Source organism: Crocuta crocuta, unplaced genomic scaffold (genome assembly GCF_008692635.1).
Source record: "Crocuta crocuta isolate KB4526 unplaced genomic scaffold, BGI_CrCroc_1.0 scaffold166, whole genome shotgun sequence".
In the NCBI taxonomy this organism is placed as follows: domain Eukaryota; kingdom Metazoa; phylum Chordata; class Mammalia; order Carnivora; family Hyaenidae; genus Crocuta; species Crocuta crocuta.
This window is the reverse complement of record NW_027531018.1, coordinates 1,469,533-1,493,519: the sequence shown is the minus strand read 5'-3', so window position 1 is coordinate 1,493,519 and position 23,987 is coordinate 1,469,533. Positions and strand designations below refer to the sequence as shown.

Genomic DNA, 23,987 nt, shown 5'->3' with positions numbered 1-23,987 from the left:
TTTTTCATTCTGAATGTACCAAGTAGGATGGTGATATTTAATATGTATTAAATAATAACAAACACATTAATTTATAAATCCAATAGACCTCCACAGCATTGGCCACAAACAGCCATCCCTAAAAAGAAACCTCAAAACCACAAATCAGGAACTATGTTAAGCAGGCAGTCTTACTTCCTTCTCTAGGTCTAGGAAGGAATTTAGAAACACACATGTTTTAAAGTAGTTAAGTAAGAGATTTCAATTTAAAGCTAGAATCTCTGCATTCTACTCTCCCAATACAAGCTCTTCACTGTTTGAAAAATTAACAGCTCCACAAAAAAAGTTGTCATTAACTTGAACAAGACACTAAGGAATAGTTTTTAATCTATCTAGAGGTTACATATCTTCTTTGAGAATTTGATTTTTTTAATGGACCATCACCCCAAATCCCCCTCCCTCAAATGCACTCAAACAAAACTCTGCACATAATTTAACAGATGGGAATGAGGAAGACCCCTGAAAGTTAGACTTTTTAGAACATGTACATCAAGGTAACCCATGATTAAGGCAAACTAATTTATCAATTTGAAAAGGAATGAAAGTAACTGAGGCAGAGATTTTAATACAAAAAGTAAAATTAGAAATATTTTCTATTTTCTCAGGGAATGAGCCTTAGACCTGATGGTCAGGAGAGGAAGTTGGTCATGTTGAGCAAGGAAAACAAAAAAAAGTACGGTTAAAGCAGTACAAACACACAGTCCATTGTAGTCACTCTAAGACAGCAGCAATGAAATGGCCTGCAGCCTTAACATAAGACTGTTTTAACACAACCAACTCTGGTGCACATTTCTATGCCAATGAAGTGAATTAAATGGCTAAGGGTAGCACACGCCTGTAGGTCAAAGCACAAGTTTATGAACAGTTCTGTAAATATTCCATTTTTCCTCATCAGTGAGAACCGCGTTAGATGGAGCGCCTGGGTGGCTAAGCCGGTTAGGCATCCAACTCTTGGTCTGACTCAAGTCATGATCTCGCTGCGGTGGGATAGAGCCCGGAGTCCGGCTCTGAGCATGGAGCCTGTCTGAGATACTCGCTCTCCCTTTCTCTTTGCCCCTCCCCCACTCGTGCTCTTTCTCTCCCTCTCTCCCTCTCTCCCTCTCTAAGGTAAATAGAAACTTGAAAAAGAAAAAAGAACCACGTAAGAGAAATCATGTACTTCAATCTAGGAGAAAAACAAGGGGAAGGAACAGAAATCCTAGCAGGGGGTGGCTTAAGGATCTGTGGGAAGTGTAAGCTAAAAACCTTTTGACATCTGTGGGTACAAAAGGGAGATGAAAGCAAAACAAAGGAAGCAATAAAGTAAAAAGGAAAAGCGTCTAGAAGCTGCCCTTTAAAAAACAAAACAAAAACCTTTCCTTTTCCTAGACACGTAAACAGTAACTTGGCAAAAAGGAACGGATGAGAAGACGACAGCACGACTTCCTTCCCAAGCTCCAGCATTCCTTGGCCGTCCTCACAAGCACAGTCAGACTTGGGACATTACTTGGGCAAGGCTCCTCCCTGCACCACTGCCCTGTGAACCTCTTGGAGGGACTACCACTCTCTCCATTCCTCTCACTGCGGAAGAGAGGAAGTGAGGGATGCAGTGAGCGGAGAAGGAAAATACAGACTGGACACCCAACCTAAAGGTGGCCCACCCCGAGACTTAGTCGAGAAAGCCCTGGATCCTGCCGCCCCCTCTCCCACCTAACGCATGCAAAGAGAGGGCTCAGCCCTCCAAGGGCCAGTCCTTCCCTTTCCACTGGCTGTTTCCGGGACACCGGGGGTCGGGGCAGAAACCAAATGCCGAATCCTTGGGCAGATATGGCACAGACTTGGGACAGAAGTGTCTAGTGAAAGTCTGGAATGGCAAGCTCCACAGGAGCAACGTGTCCACCCCCGCCAACTACCTCAGACCAGCCTTCCTCCCCGCCCCCCTCTTCTTTCCCGGCGGGCCAGCTCCGCCCTCACCTGTCTGCGGCGAACCCAGCAGCTCTCACGTCGAGGATTATCCTTGCCGCTGCTCTCCGGAGTAGCCTCAAACCTGGCAAGGAGTGAGCGGAAACGCGACCTGGGCCTTTTTCTTCTTCCCCTCCCCCCACGCACCTCGGATCCCCGGGGGCGGGGAACAAATGCAGCTGTCACAGCCTCACACTGACCAACCGCCGAGGACACTCAAACCGGCTGCTTCTTAACCCGGCCTGCAGCACCAGCACAGAGAGCAGCGGAGCCGGAAGTGAGGAGACCGGAAGTAGCGTTGCCCTTGGCCCTGGACGGCCTCTCTCTCTCGATCTGGCCCGCCCCAGCCACATCTCGGTGGTGCCAGCGCGCCTCCCTCGAGGCCTCCTCCGCCCCACTCCAGGAGGCTGGCCCCGCCCCTCCGGTTGCGGCCCTAGCAACCACATCCGGGGCTCCGCCGGCGCCGTTGCCCGGGTAATTTTCTGGCTGCGGCCGGATCGCAGAGGGGTGTGCGCGCTGGTCCCGATGCACCTGCCAAAGCTGGGAGCTTGCGGAAGGGCGTGCAGGCCTGGTCTTGAGTGGTCGGAGGTCTCCAGAAGCCCTCAGCATCCCTTCTTTCTTACTCATACACCCCAGCCTCACGCGTTAGGCGTTCCCCCAGCAGACGGTGAGCCAGCGGCGGGAGGGTGGAGGTGGACGTAGCTCGCCGCCAGGCATACTAGAGGAGAACTAAAGCTTCTTTCTCATCTGCGGGAGAGCACGTAGAAGGTTGTTTCAATCCCGCGGCGGGTGGGAAGGTGGAGGGAATGCGGGGTTAAGGGAACAGACGGGATGCGGGCTCCTCACCCTCGCTTCCCCAGTGCCTGGAGCGCCCCACTCCGGCCGCGTCACTCACGCCCACTCACTTCAGGAAGACCAGACCCCCAAGCCTGGCATCCCCGAGCTCTGGTCACTTGCTGTTATTGTGATCACTTTCTGCACTGCTCGCTTGCTGACGGTGGATCCCGGACACTTTTCTTTCCTGCTGCTCTTTATCCACATGACTGATTTCTGCTTTATTTGCCCATCCCATTTCTTCTTCAGTAGATCACTGTCCTCCCTGCGCAAAACAATCCTTTTCCTCAGAGCCCTTTGTAGTTTACTAAGTTGAGACCCCAACCTATATTGTGGAACTCTCCCCATCCCCGGCATTGAATGGAGGGAATGTATGGCTGTGCAGTGGTGCACATACCTGAAGCTTATTTGCCTACAGTACTTACAGTTGATCCACCCACATGCATCCCTCCCCCCCTTCAAGGTTCTGAACTGCATTTCCTTTGACAGCCGTGGGTGCTCATTTTTACCGCCATTTCACTTGTAGAAATGCGAAGGGTAACAGTGCATTCCGTGGGCTTTACCATTCTTTCGACCGTATTTCTTACCTCCTTTATTTGTCGTCTTGGTTGATACATTTTTAATGGCTAAGTGCCCGAAGACAGAATTCTGCCTTTACAAATTCTAGGGAGTTTCAGCGTAGTGAATCGTATATCCCTGTACAAATGCCGTACCCATATCCATGAATAGTAAATACCCACGACAACACAAATGTTTCGGAAGTAACCAACAATACTTATTACCGAGATCTCCAGGACACTTGCTCTGATAAAAACAATGCTCAAGCCCAAAAACATAAATCTATGTAGAAAGGACCTTTATCTTAAGTGGCTCTGCCCCCTAGAAAAGAGCAAATGTATATGTCAGTTCACTCAAACTGTAACTTCAGTTCTGTAGCCCACTGTGGATTTTTACTGTTTAGAGCCATCCTGTTAGTCTTTTCAATTGTAAGAAAAGGGTCTTAATCTAGAATAATTACTGCTGTTCTTGTCTAGGAACAGAATGGAACATAGTAGCAAAGTACAAGTATTTTTAGATTTCCAGAAGGGTGGCTAGGAAGAGGTACATGGCAGTGCTCACTGGTGCTTGAATGACCTGTACTGAGTTTGTGGGTGCCTTAAGGATTCCTGCCAGGTGTCTCGAGTTCGGGAATGCTTAGCTTCATTAAAGTCCATCTAACTACTAAATTGTTAGGCTCAGAGGTGGGTGGACGCTTGCTTTAATTATTTGTCCTTAGCTGAATAGTTTCCTTGGCAACTGCTGGCTGTTTTGCTAGAGGTTCTGATGGACTTGGAACCACTTGGAACTCCTGCTAATTTCTGTTTAGTGAAGGTGCTGTTAATCATGTTAGGTACTCTAGTCAGTACATTTCTGGTACTGTGCATGATTAGTCCTCATTCATAGTGCAAGGCCACACACAGGATTAATCTTCCCGTGATTTCTGCTGCCCCAAGGGAAATTAGAATGTAGGTTGGCTTGAAGAAAACACTGGAAGCTACTTCAGCTGGTGATGGAAGATGGTGAAATTCTATGAACTTTATTTTAGAATAAAGAATCAGAAGCTGATGTTTTTTGATTGGGGGAAACTTTTGAATCTAACAGATCTTATTTTGAATCTAACCCTGCTTAGATAGAGACCTACCTTCCTTCCTTTCTTTCTCTCTTTCTTTTCTCTCTCTCTCTTTTTCTCTGCCCTAGAGTTTGGGGAATTCTGCCTGCCCATTCTCTTTAGGAAGAATAGAAGATTAATACTTTTCTCTAAATTGACATCTATGTTTCAAGAGGTAAGAAAAAAGGTAATAGTCTGCCATGTCTGCCTGTGATATGGGGATTATCTATTCATTTACCTTTGTACTGCTATTGGCCATTATTCAGCTTTTGAAAAATCAGGTTCCGTTTTTTCACTTGGCTTATGGAGAACTCCGACAGCCTATATTTCATTTATTGACCAGGAAGGAAATAGGGTAACAGGTTAACAAATATTATTCCTTTCTGAATGAATTAAATGTGCACACAACTTTTTTCTTTGCTTTAAATGTTGAATACTGTATATTGTTTACAAATATTTTCTCAAAAGAAAGTAAGAGGCACTACCTTCAAATCTTTTCTAGGGGGATTCTCATAATGTCACAATAATGTTATTTCATCAGCTCCCTTTTCATGGAGACATATTTAGTTAATGATTGCACAGTGTAATTCTCTGGAAATAAACCCTCTGTTAGAGGATACTGATAATTGGAATATGTAAAGAAGCCTGTGAATAGTAGTATGAGTAGGACGTCAGAGTAGAAATTGTTTTAACTACAAAGAGAAAAAAACTGGAGTTATCCATAATTCCATTATCTAGAATTAACATAAAACATTTTGTCAATTTTTTCTATAAATATATATTTTTTCTACATTTATTCAACAAGTTATTTGGAACCTACTGTTTCCTGGGTACTAACCACGGTAGGAAGAGCCATGAGCCCCTGCCCTCATGTAACTTTCAGTATATGTTAGTTTTGTGGGCATACAGTTTTGTATTTTGCTTTCTTCACTTAATAGATCATGGAATTTTCTTCCTCATTAAATACTCTCCTTCAGTGGCTTAGTAGTATTTTAGCATATATATTTCTTAATTTGTTCACCTAATCCTTTTTGCTACACATTTGGGTTTTTTCCCGTTTTGTCTGTCATCATAACAACAGTGGGAGGAATATCATTGTATGGTAAAATTCCATGACTTCCAGTGATTCTCACTTTGTAGAATTCCCTCCTATTTGAACATGGTAGGATATCATTCCCATCGTAATGTTCTATTACATGTACAAGGGATTTTGCTGAAGCAACCAGTTGACTTTAAGTTAATCAACAGAGAGATAACTTTTGTATGAGTCTTTTAAGAGCAGAGATTTTTCTCCTGCTGGTTGCACCAGAGAAGGCAGAGAGATTCGAAGCATGACAGAGATTTGACAGGAGAAAGGTTCTCTATTGCTGAAATGAAAAGGGCCACAGTCGAGGACCTGAAGGAGGCTTTCAGAAGCTGAAGGCAGTCTCTGAGGACAGGCATCCAAAACTCAGGGACCTCAGTCCTACAGCCTCAAGAAGTTGAATTCTTGTGCAAATAACCTGAATGAACTTGCAAGCACATCTTCTGTAGAACCTCCAGATAAAAGTCCCATTTGATTAACATCTTGATTTCTGCCTTGTGAAATCCTAAGCAGAGGACCCAGGTGAGCTCACCCGGACTTCTGACCTGCAGAACCATGAGATAATAAGTGGGTATTGTTTTAAGCTACTAAATGCAGCAATAGGAAATTAATACCTTTGTTAACTAGGTTGTTTTTACATCTACAGTCATTCTTTGGAGATAAAATCCTAGGTATGAACTTGCTGGATAAAGGTGATACACAGTTTTTAGGTTTTTGTATCTATTACTAATTTGCCCTTTGTAAGCTTTGTACCAATTTATATACCCCTTCACAGCCTATGTTATATTCTGGCAAACACTAGATACTTCCATTCTGGTAGGCAAAAACAAAAAAGGTATCTCCTGGTTTGAAAGATTTACATCTCTCTTATTATCAGTAGAACTGACTGTTGTTTTCTTTACTTGGAGTTCAACTGGTAAGTCTTTTTTAGTGAATTGCCAGTTCTTTTTCTTCGGTTAGCTTTACCATTGACATAGAGAAAATAGTATCTAACATGTACAGTATTTTTCTACTGTAATATTTTCAAGAAGTAGAATGATTAATGAGCATAATTGAGAGAATGGGTACTTCTGAGAAGTATTAGCTACTGCCATTACTCCCTGCAAGAACTATCCCAGCCATTATACTGTGGGAGAATGGAAAATGTTAGCTTCACTGGTTAAGCAGTATTGTTGTCTTATTCTCTTCTAGGGAAAAAGTCTGGCTTGTCTGGCTTGGCATCAGAAATGTGGTTGTTTCAGGAAAAAAGGTATATTTGTGTATTACCATGGAAAATCATAGGTTTCACTACTGTTATAGAAGGAAATATATACCATTAGCTCTCAGAAAACAACTAATACCTTCCTAAATAAACATCATTGCTTTCAATCTGATCAAGAAAATCACTAATCTCTGTGTATATTGTTTTATTTGAGAGGGACTAAGGGAGGAAATTCAAATTACTTTTTCTGTAATCCTTGTTATTTGAGATGATAGGGTTTATTTCTGACAAATGAAATAAGGCAGAAGGAAAAAAGGAAGGAAGGAAGGAAGGAAAGAAGAAAGGAAAGAAAAGAAGAAAGAAGGAAGGGAGAAGTTGAGAGAGTCCCTTTTTCTCTTGGAGAGTAGTCTTGTGTAGTTTTGTCTTAAAAAATTGGTTCTTGCTACCTCAATTTCTGAAGGTTGGTATCTTCCTAATAAGAGCAAGATATTTAAAAATGTTTATTTTGAGGGTCACCTGTGTGGCTCAGTCTGTTGAGCATCTGACTCTTGACTTCAGCTCAGGTCATGATCCCATGGTCACGGGCTCGAGCCCCTATGTCAGCCTTCACACTCAGTGCAGAGCTTAAGATTAGCTCTTAAGAGAGTTTAAGATTCTCTCTCTCTTTCTCCCTCCCTCCCTCCCTCTCCCTCCCTCTCCCACTCATGTGCTCTCTCTAAAATAAAATTTAAAAATTTTTTTAAAAATATTTATTTTGAAATAATTGTAGATTTACAGGAAATTGCAGAAAAATATACAAGGAGATCCCATATATGAGCAAGTTTTTGTTTGTTTGTTTTAGTTGAATGCTCAAAGCTTATTTTCTCAGAAAGGTCAGCCCACTCTACCAGTGGGATATGGTTGCTGTTTATGTTCACAGAATTCATAAAGGCTTATTCTTCTGTAGAGGCTTGATGTTGCTTTATTGTTGTTGTTGTCAGGTTTGGGTAGGCATTGCAAATGCTGCCTTGGCGTGGTGCTGGGGACACAGAGTGTACAACTATTATCAAAGGAGGCCACACCAGTGTGATTCAAAGACACTGTAATATAGTGAAAAGAATGGTAGACTTCACATTAAAAAGCCTGGGTTCTGGACTGCGCTCAACCACATTATAACTATGTGAGCTTTGAAACTCAGTTTTATCTTCCTCCTGAGTTGTTTGGAATACAGGAAGTAAAGGTGTTTGGAAAATAAAACCCTGGGCTATCACAATTATTATTAAGGCCTTTTTACAATAACAGTAACAACAACAGCAAAACCCCTTTATTAGTTGTAAGTCCTATGATAAAAATTACTTCTTTTAGACAGCAAAGGCAGAGGAATTTTGACAAAAAGTTTTCTCAAAAAAATTTGTGCAAAAACAGAATATGACATCTTGAAACCTGGGAGAAGAGACAGTCTAGAGCAGTGGAGTGCCCACACTATATCACACAGTAGTAACACCTGCTCATCAAATGAGCTTGTCACCTTGGCCTGCAGTACACCCAAAGTTTGTAGATTCTGGTACAGTAGGTGCTACCTGGGAAGGGAGGAGCAAACTTATCTGGTCCATGTGACTGTTCTCACAGTACTGTTTGATTTGAGATCTCTGCTTTCAGTATACATTTAAGGTAGGATTCTTGCTTCAGTTTGCAAGTAGGATTTTGTAAACTCTTTGAATTGTGTAGATTGGCACAACCAAAGGGATGTTAGAGAGGAAGTCATGATGACAAGATCATGACCAGACATTCACCACTCTGTAAGGTGCTAAAACACTGTGCTGAGCACTTTACACTCTCTGGTTGAATCTCATTGCATGTGCAATGACCCTATTTGGTAGGGGCTGTAGTTACACCTATTTTACAAATAAGGAAGCTGAAGCTTCACATAGTTAAGTAATCTCCCTAGGATCCCGTACGTACTAAACGGCAGAATCACTTGTCAACACAGGTGTGGCCTGCACGGAAGCCCATATCCTTACACTGCAATAAGCTCTTTACTTTACAGATAAGGAAGTGGATGTCCTGGGTTGTGAAGTAAGACTCATGGTCACTCTCCTTCTCCTTCTTACTTTTAGTCTAGGTCTTTTTCTGCATTATATCCTCTTAAGAATTTGCTTGTTCCTATGCATTTTGTCAACTATATCTGGCCTCTGTGCATCTGGCTAATGTGTCAAGGTGATACAAAAGTTACTGGGTTTGTAAGCATTTAGATTAAAAAAAGATTTTTAAAATTTGTAATAGAATCTCTTGTTTTGATTTTTAGCAAAGCCTTTTATATCAGTCTCCTATAAAGGAGACACTGTCTCCCATGTGCTATTAAAAGTTGAACCTTGTGACTACTGTCTATGTTTTTCTTTTAGCGGAGTCAGAGGGGGCAGGCTATGACTTCATGTGAAAAATAGCCACCAAAGATCTCTCCAGCATAATTTTTAGTTTTTTAATTTTGGTAAGTGCCCATTTTCAAAACAGATTAAGTTTGTCTGAATTATTTCGGAAGTATATATTACAAAGCATCCAAAAGCAAGTGAGAATTCAAATGCATAGAGCAGAGCTACAGGGCTTTCACCGAGGCAGGCCGTTTAGGAGGTAAGCATTTCTTCTGGAAGCTTTGGTTATTATATTTTCAGAAACACGATCCCATTCTTTTCATTATTATTAAAAGCATAACTAATTAGTACAAATGTCCTTTTTGATATTCAATTGATACATCATTGCTAAAATAGCTTTTTTCCTTTTTTCTTTCTTTTTTTTTTTTTTCAGAGGCAGAAGATATACCATCAGGTCCTAGAAGGATTCTACCACTTTCTCCTCCACCCTGAAGAGACTTGGAAATTAACGGGTAACATTTTGCATGAAAATTACTGAATGCTTTTCCTTCTTATCTCTGAGGCCTTCTGTGGAGAATTAATAGGAGATTGAGTGTGCATGGATAAAATGGATCATCTTAAAGGATTGAAGTTCCAAAAATATATCAGCAGGACTGGACAGGTTTGACATAATGAGATTTCTATTTTAGCTTGACTTCTGGAACTCTGAATAAACTATAAACTGAGCCGCGCAGGTCCTGGGAAGGAAGTTTCTCTTCTAAAATATTCTAGCTGCACATAACGTTTTTCGTATTCAGAACCTTTGAAAACATATATTTACTTCTCAATTTCCTGAGAAGACTAAGAGACACTCGCCAACTTTTAATATATGAAGCGAGATAGAAAGCAGCAATTTGTGTCATTTTGGAAAAGAAATTTAAAGAAACAGACACCAGAAAGACGAGGAATCTCTACATAAGCACTGGTTGACATGGCAGAAGCTTCTGTGGATGCCTCGACTCTGCCCGTAACGGTGAAGAAAAAGAAAAGTTTATCCATTGAAGAAAAGATCGACATTATAAACGCAGTAGAAAGTGGCAAGAAAAAGGCAGAAATTGCCGCTGAATATGGAATAAAGAAAAATTCATTGTCTTCTATTATGAAGAATAAAGACAAAGTTCTAGAAGCCTTTGAATCTCTGAGATTTGATCCAAAGAGAAAAAGACTGAGAACTGCTTTTTACACAGATCTGGAAGAAGCATTAATGAGGTGGTATCGAATTGCTCAGTGTCTAAATGTACCAGTTAATGGTCCAATGTTGCGTCTAAAAGCTAATGATTTTGCACAGAAACTGGGACATAATGACTTTAAGTGCAGTAATGGTTGGCTGGATCGCTTTAAATCCAGGTACGGTTTAGTATTCAGAGCTCAACCTGTAGAAGCTACAGGTGTATCGGTAGACCCTTCAACTGTCTGGCACCAAAATGTACTTCCTTATTATTTAAACGATTATCATCCTAACAACGTCTTTAATATAAAAGAGACTGGGCTACTTTATCGAATGTTACCTACAAATACATTTGCATTTAAAGGAGAAACATGCTCAATTGGAAAATTATGCAAAGACAGAATAACTCTAGTGGTTGGGACAAACATGGATGGGTCAGAGAAACTTCCTTTGCTTATCATTGGAAAACACAGAAATCCACATTGTTTCAAAGGTATAAAATCATTGCCTGTGTGTTATGAAGCTAACAGAATGGCATGGATGACCTCAGATGTGTTTGAACAATGGATGCGGAAGCTCGATGAGAAATTTCAAGCCCAGCAACGAAGAGTGGTGATCTTTGTTGATTCTTTTCCTTCACATCCAGAGGTAAAGAACCTAAAGTCCATTGAGCTAGCATTCTTTCCATCATGTTTATCTTCCAAATTTATAGCTATGAAACAAGGTGTTATTAAAAGCCTTAAAATCAAATATAGACATTGCCTTATCAAAAAATTTTTAAGCTCTGTTGAAGGCAGCAAAGAATTTACATTCTCCCTACTAGACGCGGTTGATACTTTGCACCTTTGCTGGAGGGCTGTAACCCCCGAGACTATTGTTAAGAGCTATGAAGAGGCAGGATTCAAATCTCAAAAGGGAGAAAGTGACAAGACAAATGAAGAGGCAGACACTGGTCTTGATTTGGTTGCCCACGCTCAGGCAGCAGGCGTGGAATTTCCTGAAGGTTTATCTCTAGAAGAGTATGCTGCCCTTGATGATGATTTGGAGACCTGTGAAGCGGCACCAGAAGGTGATTCCATACGGACTGAAGAGAGTAAATCAGATGAAACTGGGCTTTATACTTCTGATGAAGAGGATGATGGTGGATCTCTAGGAACTGAACTCCCTTTACCATCAAAAAATGAAGCGATAACTGCTTTAGATACTCTTAAAAGTTTTCTTAGAAGTCAAGATATGAACGAGGAGCTTCATAATTCTTTAGCAGACCTTGAAATTTTTATTAACTCCTCATCTAAATAATTATCTGTGGTATAACATCTTTTCCTAATGTATTTTACTAGATAAAATATATGAAGGAAACTACCACTTAAACACAAAAAAATTTAAAACCTAGCAATCTTTGGTTTAATTGCAAATGTCTGTGACCTGAATAGCTAAGTTGCCCTAGGTAGATTAAAGAGTAAGTAAATGGAAAATATGAATTTCAATTTAGCAAGGTTTGGGGGAGTAGAAAATGTATTACAGAGGCCTTGTACTTAGAATATATGGTACATATGTCAAAAATAAAAAAAAAAACCTCTCCAGCTATTTGATTAATACAGGTTGAATTGGTGATTGCTATTTTCTCTTTTTTTTAAAGTGCAGATCATGCTCTAGAATATTTTAATTTATCTACCTCGTCTAGGAAATAAAATCTCTATTACTTAGATATTTATTTTTATAAAGACATATTCTAGCCTTGTATCAAGTATTAATTTTAAATTACTTTATTTTTCTTGTAGCTAGGTTACCTTGCTAAGAGGAAATTATGAAAAAGTACTGAAAATAAAATCTGACCCAATTATATACCGAAATAATTAAAAATATGTCTTACTACTTTTCAGTTATTTCTTTCTCAGGTCAAATGAAACACTATGACCTTATCAGTCTCTTTCTGTCATCTATAACCAGAAGATGATATAGTTTCTTCCTAAATATTTATATGTGTGTGCTTTTAATAGAAAAATACATTATTGAAACATTTGTTAAATTCTTATAATATATTTTAATGAAATTACTCTTGAAAAATATATATGAGGATATATATGTAGTAACTAAAAAAGAAAATGTCTTATGTGGTTCTTATGTTTCTAATTTTAACAACTGAAACTTTTAATATGTAATGAATTATTTCTTGATTTTACTGAATTTTATTTTCAGGAAAAACTGAGTGTCTTTTCAGCATATTTTGATATATTTAATCTTTTATTTTCTTTCAAATTGTACTAAATTTCTGTTTCAGGAAGTTTTGTCTATAGAACATTTGAAAATATTGTATGAAATTATTTACTCTCCATCCATAAAATAGTCTTTAAAAGTAGAAAAATATCATGTGCCAGACTTTTTTGTTGTTAAATTTTAAAAGCCATGCTTATTTAATGTATTACATATAAATTAGAGTATCGTTTGAAAAGTATTTTGAAAAAGTATAAAATGTTATACAGATTATTTTTATTATGAATTATTAGTCTACCAATATAAGACACATTTGGAAGGATATATTTATAGAAAGCATTTTTATTTTCCACTGTTGATTTACTCTGCTTTTAAAATTTAGTAATAGTAAGCCTTAAAAATATATTAAAATTTAAGAAACTTTCTCATAGAGTGAAATATAGATTACTTAAGCTAATTGAAAACATTTTATTTAATGATTTCAATTTTAGCATGATTGGAATCATGGAACTAAATCATGGACCTTACTCTCTCTTGAGAGCCCTGGCTGTAACCAGAGTACCTTGCATATATCAAGCCTTCAACAGTTCTTTTCTCTCTCTTTCTCCACTTCATACCATTTAAATATCAAATGTTTTTATTTAATCATTCCAGATATTCTTTGACATAAGAATTATTATTATTTTTTAATTTTTTAATGTTTTATTTATTTCTGAGAGAGAGAGACAGCATGAGCAGGGGAGGGTCAGAGAGAGAGGAAGATACAGAATCTGAAACAGGCTTCAGGCTCTGAGCTAGCTGTCAGCACAGACCCCGATGTGGAGTTCGAACCCATGAACCGTAAGATCATGACCTGAGCTGAAGTCAGACACTTAACTGACTGAGCCACCCAGGCGCCCCTGTGACATAAGAATTATTAGCTTCAGTTTTGGTAAGATGAGGACATTGAAACCTGAAAGGATAATTTGGTTAAAATCTCAGAACCAAACCCAAAATACAGTAGTTCTCTATCACCTAGACCTATGTTCCTCTAACTATACACCACAGTGCTTCTTTTCCATACTTTTTAAAAGAAAATTCTGTTGCTCTTTTCCCTTTGAGTTTAGGGGCCCAAGGGTGAAATACTTCAGAGAATATGCTGGATCTATGTCGATAGTTCTGTTCCCAAGATCTCTCCTAAGAACACCGAGATAATGAAATGCTGAGACCTTGTGAGTGGGTAATCCTGTACCATTCTAACACAGAGGCTCCAAGGAAGTTCGAACAAAAATACTTGAAACAACTTTAATGTCCAAATGCTGAAAGTACCTATTGTTTTTCTCCTATATGATATGATATATGTTTTATATGATTATATATATGATTTAATGTTTTTTGTGTTTTTTTTTATTTCTGAGAGAGAGAGAGAGAGAGAGACAGTGTGAACAGGGGAGGATCAGCAAGAGAGGGAGACACAGAATCTGAAGACAGGCTCCAGGCTCTGAGCTAACTGTCAGCACAGAGCCCATCACAGGGCTTGAACCCACAAACTGTGAGATCATGACCTGAGCCAAAGTCGGACGCTTAACCAACTGAGCTACCCAGGTGCCCTGACATGATTCATTTTTTATGTCTGGGGCATAATACATCTAAAGGTGATATAGGAAGATAAGGCTCCCATGGAGAATTAGAAAACGATGCCTGCATATTTAAATTTAAAGATAAACTTTAAGTTGTTAATGTTGTTTACTCTTCTGTTACAGCTGTATAAATTTAAACAATTTTCAGAACAATTTTTTTTTAATGTTTATGTATGTTGAGAGAGAAACAGGGAGTGCAGACAAGCAGGCGAGGGGCAGAGAGAGAATCCCAAGCAGGCTCTGCACTGTCAGTGCAGAGTCCGACTCGGGGCTGGAACTCACCAACCGTGAGATCATGACCTGAGCCGAAATCGAGAGTCAGGTGCTTAACTGATTGAGCCACCCAGGCGCCCTCAAAACAAAAATTTTTTTAATTTACTTTTCCTAGGACAATCACTGCGTATCTCACTCCTGATTTATCTTCTCCATACATAATCAGTACAAAGTTGGGACTAAATGTCACTAGTCTTTTCAGAGAATAACTTCATTTAGCATTTCACCTGCTTTTCAGTTAAATATAGTATTATTTTCATTGTTCTTTATAAATTTCTACTGTTGCAACAATGCTTTTCCCCTCTGCCTGCTTCATTAAGCAACAAATCTTATATTGAATTTGGGACACTGTTTCACTTGTGAAGGGTTTGGTTTAGGATAAAGTAGGACAATAAGTAAACCAAGGCCTACGGGTTTTATGTTTCCTGCCTGGCTTCTCATCTGGACCAAAGATCAAGTGTAAAACCTCCCATTTACTGTATACAAAGCAAAATAATTGGTGGTGGGGAGGAAAATAGGGGAGGGAGAGTTGAAGGAGAGTTTCGCCAGTAAACATCTCCAATATGAAGGGAAGTTCATGTCAGGTGGGTTTTTACTATCAAATGGGTTACAAAAAGGCCTTCAGATCCTGTTGTTTAAAACAAAAACAAAAGACTGAAAACTACATGAATGTTTGAGAGAGAGAGAGATCACACATAAGCAGGGGAGAGGGGCAGTGGGAGAGGGAGGGGAAGAGAGAGAGAGAGAATGAGAATCTTAAGCAGGCTCCACTCAGCACAGAGCCTGCCCTGGGGCTCTATCCCACAATCCCAGAATCATGACTTGAGCTGAAATCAAGAGTTGGACTCTCAAAGACTGAACCACCTAGGCACCCCTGAATGTTTTAAATAGAGAATTGGTTAAATACACATCATACTGAGTGAAATGTCAAGGTCTCAACTTTTTTTTTTTAATTTCCTTTACTTGCATGTATATGAAAGTTTGCTTGCCAGAACTGGATATTTCCTAAATTTGACTTGCAAATTCTGGACTGAATCTCCTATTCCTCTTATTCTCCTTGTTGAATATCTTACCAGACTAGAAATTATTTTGCCAAGTGAAACAGGATCTATAGCATAGTATTGAATTGGTGAAAAACTAGACTTGCTGGTTTAACGTACCATAGATTACATATTCATCTTCATGCGTTAGCCTGATTTAAGTTCAAAGAAGTCAGCTTCTTCAGTCAGAGAACTCATAGTCAGTGTGTCGGGAAAAAATTGAAAGGATAGGGGCCCCACCTCTCTCACTTCTACTTATTTTTTTTTAGTCATCAAATCCAACAAGATGATTTTTTTTAAGGTGGGGCTGTTGTATAATCCCTGTATATTCGGCTCCCCAATTTACCTATTAAATACAGACAGGCTATTGAGATACTAAATATTTGCTCAGTTGGAGAACTAAATGCAAAGTTACAGTTAATCTTGTTTCCTGAATTGGTAATTAAGATTGGGTTTTTGTTTTGTTTTCCCCTAACTTCCTCTTTGTATGCCACTGAACTCTCTTTGTAATGCAAAGTCACTGCCTGTGTTATTGGCTGATACCACGCCTTATTTTCTGTGTTGCAAAATAGGTAACCCAGCATACAGATAAGAGCCACTTTCCTGTCACTATCTGCCCTGGTGAGGAACCATTTCCCAAAAAGATCTAGAATCGTATCTCTTTAACTCTTGCAGAGATAATTACCCCACTCTGAAGTAAATATCTGAGAGAATTTCATATCATGATATGATAATGAACAGTTGATTACTAAATTGAATTAAACCAAACAAACTAGTTATGAAAAAAGGAGACAAAAGAAGTAATAGCAAGACTCAGACTTCTACAGTGCCTCTGCTAATTTCTTCCAATTATTGTAAAGTTAGCCAACAATAAACTTGGAAAAAAATCTCATGGATAATGCCACAAGGGAGTAATCATTAATTTGACATACTCTAATCTTAAATTTTTAAAGTACAGGAAAGTATATTCAATACAAATATCTAGCTACTAATTTACATAATTACTATTATGTTTACTTCAGATTACCATATATATCCTTTATTTCCTTAATTTATTCCTAAGTATTTTATAGTTTGGTTGCTACTGTAAATGGAATGTTTTCCTTTTAATTTTCTTATTACTACTAATATAGAAAAAGTGAATGTTTTTGGACTGTTGTATATCTAGTAACATTACCAAAGTTTCTTATTAATTCCAGTATATTTTCTAATCAGATCATTTCACTATCATTACGAATAAAGATCACTTAATTTCTTTATACTAATTATTTTTCTTGTTCCTACCTGAAGGCCAGGAAATATTCCTCTGTATTTTCTTCTACTAGCTTACAAGTTTTGTCTTCATATTTAAATTTATTTTGTGATTGGTAGAGGCAAGGATTTAATTTTATTTTTCCTAAAGGGAGAGCCCCCTATATATTGACTAATTTACCCTTTTGTAATACCTTTGCTAGTCATAACAACTTCCTGCACCTGTACCAAGAGGTCACTCTGGGGAAGAGTTTAAATCTTCCAATCTCTGAATAAATTCTAAGAAGAAATTAAGTCTTTTTTTCTTTAATATTTATTTATTCATTTATTCATTTATTTATTTATTTATTGGAGAGTGCAAGCTCTGGATGTGTGGAGAGAGGGGGACAGAGGATCTGAAGCAGACTCTGTGCTGACAGGCTGACATCAGTGAGCCTGATGTGGGGGACCGTGAGATCATGACCTGAGCCAAAGCTAGACGCACTCAAAGGACTGTACCACCCAGGTGCCCAAAGAAATTAAGTCTTAAACCAAAAGACAGTTACATGTACGTGAAAAGATTAAGTTTGGTTTTCGATTTTTGTGGGTTTTTTTGTTGTTGTTGTTGTTAATAGAAATGGCAACTTGTGGGCAAGTAAAACTTATTTTTAAAAAATAGTTTGGGGAGCCTGGTTTCAGTCGGTTAAGCGTCCAGCTCGGTTTGGGTTGGGGTCATGCTCTCACAGTTCATGAGTTCAAGCCCTGCTGCAGGTTCTGTGCTGACAGCATGGGGCCTGCTTAGGATTCTCTATCTTCCTCTATCTCTGCTCCTCCCCTGTGCTCGCTTGCTCTCTGTCTCAAAATAAATAAATATATTTAAGAAATATTTTTAAAGTTTATTTCGGGGCATCGGGGTGGCTCAGTTGGTTGAGCATCTGATTCTTGATTTTGGCTCAGGTCATGATCTCAGGGTTGGTGAGTTTGAGCCCTGTGTTGGCTCTGCACTGACGGTGTGGAGACTTCTTGGGATTCTCTCTTTCCCTTTCTCTCTGTCCCTCCTCCATGCATGCACACATACACATACTCTCTCTCTCTCTCTCAAAATGAATAAACTTAAAAAAAATATTTTTGCATTCCTGAACTGTAGTATGTACAGTTTAGGTCTACTACAAAGTCACTAACCTTTTACATCTCCTTATACTCAGATTGTAGAACTTCAACTTTCAGTCTTTTTCTTCCAAATCTGATCACATTCTTTTTCCTAAAATTTTTTAATGTTTTATTTATTTCTGAGAGAGAGACAGCATGAGCAGGGGAGGGTCAGAGAGAGAGGGAGATCAGAATCTGATACAGGTTCCAGGCTCTGACCTGACTGTCAGCACAGAGCCCGACGCAGGGCTCAAACCCACGAACCGTGAGATCATGATCTAAGCTGAAGTCAGACACTTAACCAACTGAGCACTCAGGCGCCCCCAAATCTGATCACTTTCTGTCAGATTCATTTATTCATTTATTTATCATTCATTTATTAGAGAAATCATACAAAATCTTAGCAAATCCAGATTGATTTTACCTAATTAGTCACTCCAGTTTTCCAAATAGAACTGATTCAATCCTAATGACTCCAAAGAGTATAGTGAGGAAAAATGATTTTTATTCCACAGGAGCCCATCATATTCCTTAGGCTAGGCACAGAGGATTTAATGATGAGATTGGAAAAAAGTCCTTGCCATTATGGAATTAGCGGTCTGGGTGGAGGGCAAAGAGGGGAGGCAGACACTGCTAAATAATAATACAAACAAATATAAAATTACAAATGCAATAAATACTCTGAAGGAGTAGCACTTGCTTCTGTAAAAATCATATAACATGAAAATTTGATATAGTCTCAAGTTCAAGGAAGAGTCACTGAAGGAGTGTCGGGAGCTGAGACCTGAGATCTGAATGTTAAGCAGAAGTTGACTAGACAAGGGACATGAGAAGAGAAGACTGTTCTGGGCAAAGGCTCTGAAAGGGAAGGAGCCTGAACGGGGTAAGGAATTGAAAGAAAGAATCTGGAGTGAAGAAAAGTATGGTGAGGTAGGTAGAGGACCGGCCTTGCAGGGACTTGTGTGTAGTTAGGGCTGGGTAAGCATCAGCTTTCCTATCGATAGGAACAAAAGTAGAAGGAAAAGAAGTCTTCCCATCTTTGCCTTCCAAAGTGTGGGCCCTAGCAGAATAATAGGACTTGGAACATACTCAAAATGTTAGCGAGAATATGGAGTTTGAAGGAAGTGGAGACTCCTCCCAAGATGAGCAAGAGTCCCGGCTGCTGTGGAGAGAAGAGAGAGAAAGGCCTGAGAGCAGAGCCATCAATGCGGCTATACAACAATGAAGAAGGTAAAAGCCAAGGTCATTGAGAGGGACTTATATGAAGGTTAAGAATGATGGGATCTGACTCTGCAAGATGGCCCAGACTCCACTGACGCGAACACCATCATGGGCTGGGGCTCACGTCAGCCATCCTCCCTCCTCACACCTGCTCAGGGAAGTCTTCCTCTGGCAGCAGCAGCCAATACTGTGCTTGGTGATCACCTTGCAGAAAGGATGCCAGTCCTAGCCCCCAAATCTTGGCAGATCTTAACTACTCCCTCATGTGAGCAACCCACTTTTTAATGGCCCAAGAGAAGGACAGATGAGCCCTGAACACCACAAGAGATGGGGAAAAAGTGAAACCATTTCCTTTAGGCTAATACTAATGTATATTACAACCTAGAAGGAAAGAATAAGTATATGGAACAAACAGGCAAGGTCACACTATAAGACATACATTTTTACAAGAACAAAATAGATTGCAACAGTCTCCTATAATGTTCTTGATTCCCTTTCTGCCACTTCTATACAAAAGCATATGACTACAGTGAGTGATAAAGAAGCACAGGTAGAATAAAAACCAGGGTTCCTGTAATTCTCTGCTTTGAGGTGTGATTTTTCATGGGGCGATGCTCTCAAACGGCTTCACTGGGAATTAACATCTTACTTAGAATAACACATCTTCAATGCTGTTAAGAAAGAAACAATCCACCTAAAAGCTATATACTTTAAAGTTTGAGCCTCAAAAGGAGGATTTGACAACATGTAAGGAGGAAAAAATATGACAAAAGGCAAAATAAATGTTAGTTAAGAAAAAATGATTCTCTAATAAATGATTCTCCTCCCCTGCCACCCCCCCCCTCTTTTTCATAATAAAAGTGTAGTAACAAGGTATGTTGAGACTGGAGCTTAGGGGGGTCAAGAAGGAAGACTAAAAGTATGTTTTAGCACAGGTAGAGTCCAACAGGCAGGGTTCGTTCTTCTAATTTTTTATTTTGGGTAATTTTTTTGGTATTTTAATCATATTCTTCAGCTATCACTAACAGAAAAGATAGAAAAAAATATATTTTTTAAGAACTGCTTGCTGTCCTCTCCAAATTCTGTTGCTGACACTAGAGTGACGGCTCTTAGCTGGAGTGTCACTCGCTGCTTCATGATGAGCACGCTGGTGGGAGCAGGAGTCTATAAAATCACCTCCACTGAAAACCTACTTTTCTCACTCTGCTCCACCTCCAATGTATTTAATTAACAAGAAACCAGACTTCTTAAAAACTCACTGTATTTCACACAATACTCCTGCTTGGAAGATGGTTCTTGGGATTTGTGTTTTCTGTAAGAACCTTTCCTACAAGTTCAGGCAAAAAAAATTTTTTTTTTAACTTTCAGTAATGTGTGTAATAGACACACTGTGCTGAGCCGTTTGAAACGTCCTTTGAGCCTAGGAAAGGCACAGTTCCTAATTAACTGCCCAGAGAATGGTTTCACCAGTGCTGGAATCTGTTAAGTACTTCTAGTGATTTTTGTGGGACCTAAGGGAGATGACACTACCTTTTTAATCAGGCAAACTAAAAAGCTAACGCGTTTTAATGACTTAGCAGTCCCACTCTTAGGAGGGGTCCAGATGTTCAAAGCTCTCAAGAGCAATTCCAGGAATCCTTGTCAAGCTCCATAGGCCCATGGGATCATTACATACATTTAGCCTTTGAATCAATACTACCTGTGGATTTTCTTTTTAATTGTGAGACTGTTAAAGGTAGAGGTTTTTTAAAATTTACTTTGAAATAGGTGAGAAATGCATTGAAACTTGACACGTACTTGGAATAAAGGTAATTTGGAAGTGTCTTCCTCCTGTTAAACTCAGAGTAGTGAGTGGGAAGAGCACCCCCATGTTTTCAGATGTCTTCTGATTAATAGCCCCCTTTGAGGATCCAAATAAGGTTTTAGATTTTCTCCAAAAAGGATATGAATGTAAAATTTGCTTAACATTTCAGAAGAGTCACTATTAAGAATCCCTGCTACATCTTCCCACCATCTATAGTCTTCATCATTAAAAACTATACAAAGATGTTTATAAAGAAGAAAAAACTCAGTCTCTGAGGAGATCGAGCTAACAACATTCCACCTCTGACCCTTCTTTTTTAAACACTTCAGTGCTTCCAATAAACAAAGAAATTTTGAGTAGAATTATTTTTTAAACTTGCATTTGAGCAAAGCAATTTGCTCTTCCGTTGCATATTATTTTTAGCTTTCTTCTTTGAATGTCATTTTTAATAACTTGCTTGTGTATTTTTACAAGGAATTAACTCCCTTTGCCAAATCCAACTAATAAATAGAAGTGTCTGAGGCCTTGTGCTCTAGATGCTGAACACAGAGCCCAGAATGACCAGGCTGAATCTCTATAACCAGGGCTTGCTCATTGGGACACTCTCTGACAGTATCATCTAGTGAAGCCTCAGAAACCCAAGGTTTAAACACTCAGAGTTACAGACTCCAAGCTAACATTCCAGGAATGCCATGTGTTCTATTTTTAGAGCAAAGAAAATAATGATTCAGTCATACAAATATTATTAGCCACGCTATTTCAGAACAGGGAGGAGGGCTGTCGCATATGGGGTAAAATATTATTTTGAGAGCCTTCTCTGCAGTGTATTATGTTAGGTAGTGAGGAGAGACACAGAGGAGTTAAAGACCTGGTCTCTACCTTGGATTTTGCTTTCTAGTTGGGAAGACAGAATAAACACACTGGGTGATACAAGCCGCTATATGCTAAGTTTCAAATCGACCGTGGCAACAGAATTCCCAGAGTGCAGGGAAGAGCATGGTGTGAGCTGCTGTAATCCGTAGGGCTTCAGTTCTGGACAGGTGATGTGCAGAGTAATAAATCCAGCTTGGAAGAATTACTAAACGTTCTTTAGTTTGATTATTTTCTGTGTCATATATAAAGAGTGTCCGCTTACAATGCTTTCAGATGTAGATTGTAGAAGGTGGGTTCTTTGATTCACTTAGGGCTTGTGCAGCTTATGGATGAAGCCAGCAAGCCCCACCCTCAACTGCATAAAGCTCCAGTGAGAAAATGCCCTTCCACGCTACTTGGGCATGTGACCTTCACAGAGAAATTTCTAGAAATCATTAAAATATCAATTCTGGCCATAGACACGAAAGAAAAAGTCAGACAGACCTAAGCTCATGCTTTTGAATGTCAGCTCTCTGGGGTGGACTAGCATGAGAGGATCAAGTAGGAAACACCAGAGTGCAAGAGAGCACTGAGGTCAGGACAATTATTTTGGGAGCTAGAGGTTTATATCAGGCCTGTGAAGGAGTGGCTGGAAAGTGATCTGGCTCATGTTACTCCTCGCTGCCTGCCCCAGCAGCACAAGGGGACTTCAAAGAAGTCTGCAGGAAAGGGTGTGAGCAAAGGGCAAACCACCTTGCCGCCAAACTTACTATTTGGTTTACTTTCCAGCAATTCAGTTTCACAGTGACTTTAACCAGTTTGAGTACAACATTTACCCTAAGTAGTGTGCTCCAAATCACTTCCCAGTCCCCAGGCCCCAAATCCAAGCCATTAAAACTTGAGGCTCCACTTCAACCAGATTTGTGCTATAAATAAGGTCTTAAGTAGGTCAATAATCACTACATTAATGATATATGCTGAGGAGCCAGGGCTCTCAGATAGAATCAGCTACTTTCCTCACTGTTTCACAAATATCAGTCTCTGCCCTTCTATTTCTTCTATGATGATGATGATGACGGCGATGATGATGATGATGATGGTGACGATAGCTACCTTATCCTGGATGTGTATGGTGTGCCTAGCACTGTGCTAAGAATTTTATGTTCATTATTTCATACAACATTTAAGTAGCAATAACCCTGGGCAGACATTATCCTGATTTTGCAGGTGGGGAAACTAGTAAATGTTGAAGCCGGAATTTAAGCATAACTTTAGAGTATAACACTAACTCTATCCCTGGCTATATATCTTCTTCCTTCCTGAATGCCCTTCCCGCTTCACTTTGCCCAGTCAAATTCAGTGAAGGCCCAGCTTAAATTCTGTGTCCTATGGTAAGCATTCCTACTGCCTATATTGATCTAATCGCAGAACTCATAAAGCCTTTATTTATTGAACTCAGAAGAACAGCGTGTTAATAAAACATGGAGTACTTGAGATTTCACAACTGATCACAGTTAAAGCACATTGAGGGCTTACTATGTACAAGGAATTGTTCTAAGAATTACATACAATTAACTGATTTCATTATCACAACAAAGCTGTGAGGTCAGAACTAGTATTATTTCCACGTTATAGATCTGTAAACTGAGGCAGAAATTAACTATCTTTCCTATGGGCACAGAGTTAATATGTATGAACATGCAGAGTCGTACCTGGCACACAGAGTTAAGTGTCAGCTGTTATTACTATTTTTCTCTACCGTCTCTCTGAAATCATTCTCTGTCTTTATCCAATGGATTTATCTTCCCAGAAAGAAAATAAGGCATTTCCCACGAAATAGATGCTGGGCTAGAAAGTATCAGAATTGTCATTTCATTTCATTCTTTCAACAAATATTTACTGAGCACCTACCAAAAGCCAGGTACTGTTCTAGGCATCAGGAATACAGCATTGAAAACAAGGGCCTCATCATAACAATCCTGTCAAAGAGATTTATTAGCTCCATTATTACCAAAGACAAAACTGAGGTTCCCACGGTTAGCCAGTGAAAAGCTTAAGGTTTAAATAGAACTCTCTCAAATTTAAAAGTTCCAGGTCTTTCCCTCACAGGAAATAAGGTTACTTTTGCCTGTGATCCACCTGATATTACCTATTCTCCCTCATGGGACATAAGGCATTTGGAAATTAGAAACTGTGGTTTCTCTTTCTTAAATTTAGGTTACAATTTCCCAGAAACATCACTGCCATCCTCAGATAGTATTTCTAGAATACATGTATGCTATA

The 23,987-nt window shown here is 39.3% G+C and overlaps 2 protein-coding genes across 8 annotated transcripts in view; one reads left to right on the top strand and one right to left on the bottom strand.

Moving 5' to 3' along the window:
- ARFIP1 (ARF interacting protein 1) overlaps positions 1-2,260 on the bottom strand; it is a 133,359-nt gene extending 131,099 nt beyond the window's left edge. For 4 of the 5 annotated variants that reach the window (XM_077770915.1, XM_077770920.1, XM_077770917.1 and 1 more), the window contains exon 1: positions 1,993-2,260. The gene's annotated coding sequence lies outside the window, so the exon portion shown is untranslated. The remainder of the gene's footprint in view (positions 1-1,992) is intronic. The other variant, XM_077770918.1, reaches the window with a different exon arrangement.
- Positions 2,261-2,486: 226 nt separating this feature from the next.
- Positions 2,487-13,819, top strand: TIGD4 (tigger transposable element derived 4). 3 transcript variants are annotated; one of them, XR_013336801.1, is made up of 3 exons: positions 2,487-2,647; positions 9,529-9,607; positions 13,623-13,819. XR_013336801.1 is itself a non-coding variant. In XM_077770931.1 (2 exons), the coding sequence occupies exon 2, from the start codon at positions 10,066-10,068 to the stop codon at positions 11,599-11,601; it is 1,536 nt and encodes a 511-aa protein (XP_077627057.1). In that variant the 5' UTR covers positions 2,487-2,647; positions 9,529-10,065; the 3' UTR covers positions 11,602-11,904. The 3 variants fall into 3 exon arrangements, 2 of the variants coding, with proteins under 2 accessions (XP_077627057.1, XP_077627058.1); XM_077770931.1 differs by lacking the exon at positions 13,623-13,819 and having other exon boundaries at positions 9,529-11,904; XM_077770932.1 differs by lacking the exons at positions 2,487-2,647; positions 13,623-13,819 and adding an exon at positions 8,752-8,802 and having other exon boundaries at positions 9,529-11,904.
- The last annotated feature ends 10,168 nt before the right edge of the window (positions 13,820-23,987 follow it).

Bases quoted from the DNA above. Each gene is read 5' to 3' on its own strand.
- TIGD4 (XM_077770931.1), top strand. From the start codon at position 10,066: ATGGCAGAAGCTTCTGTGGATGCCTCGACTCTGCCCGTAACGGTGAAG.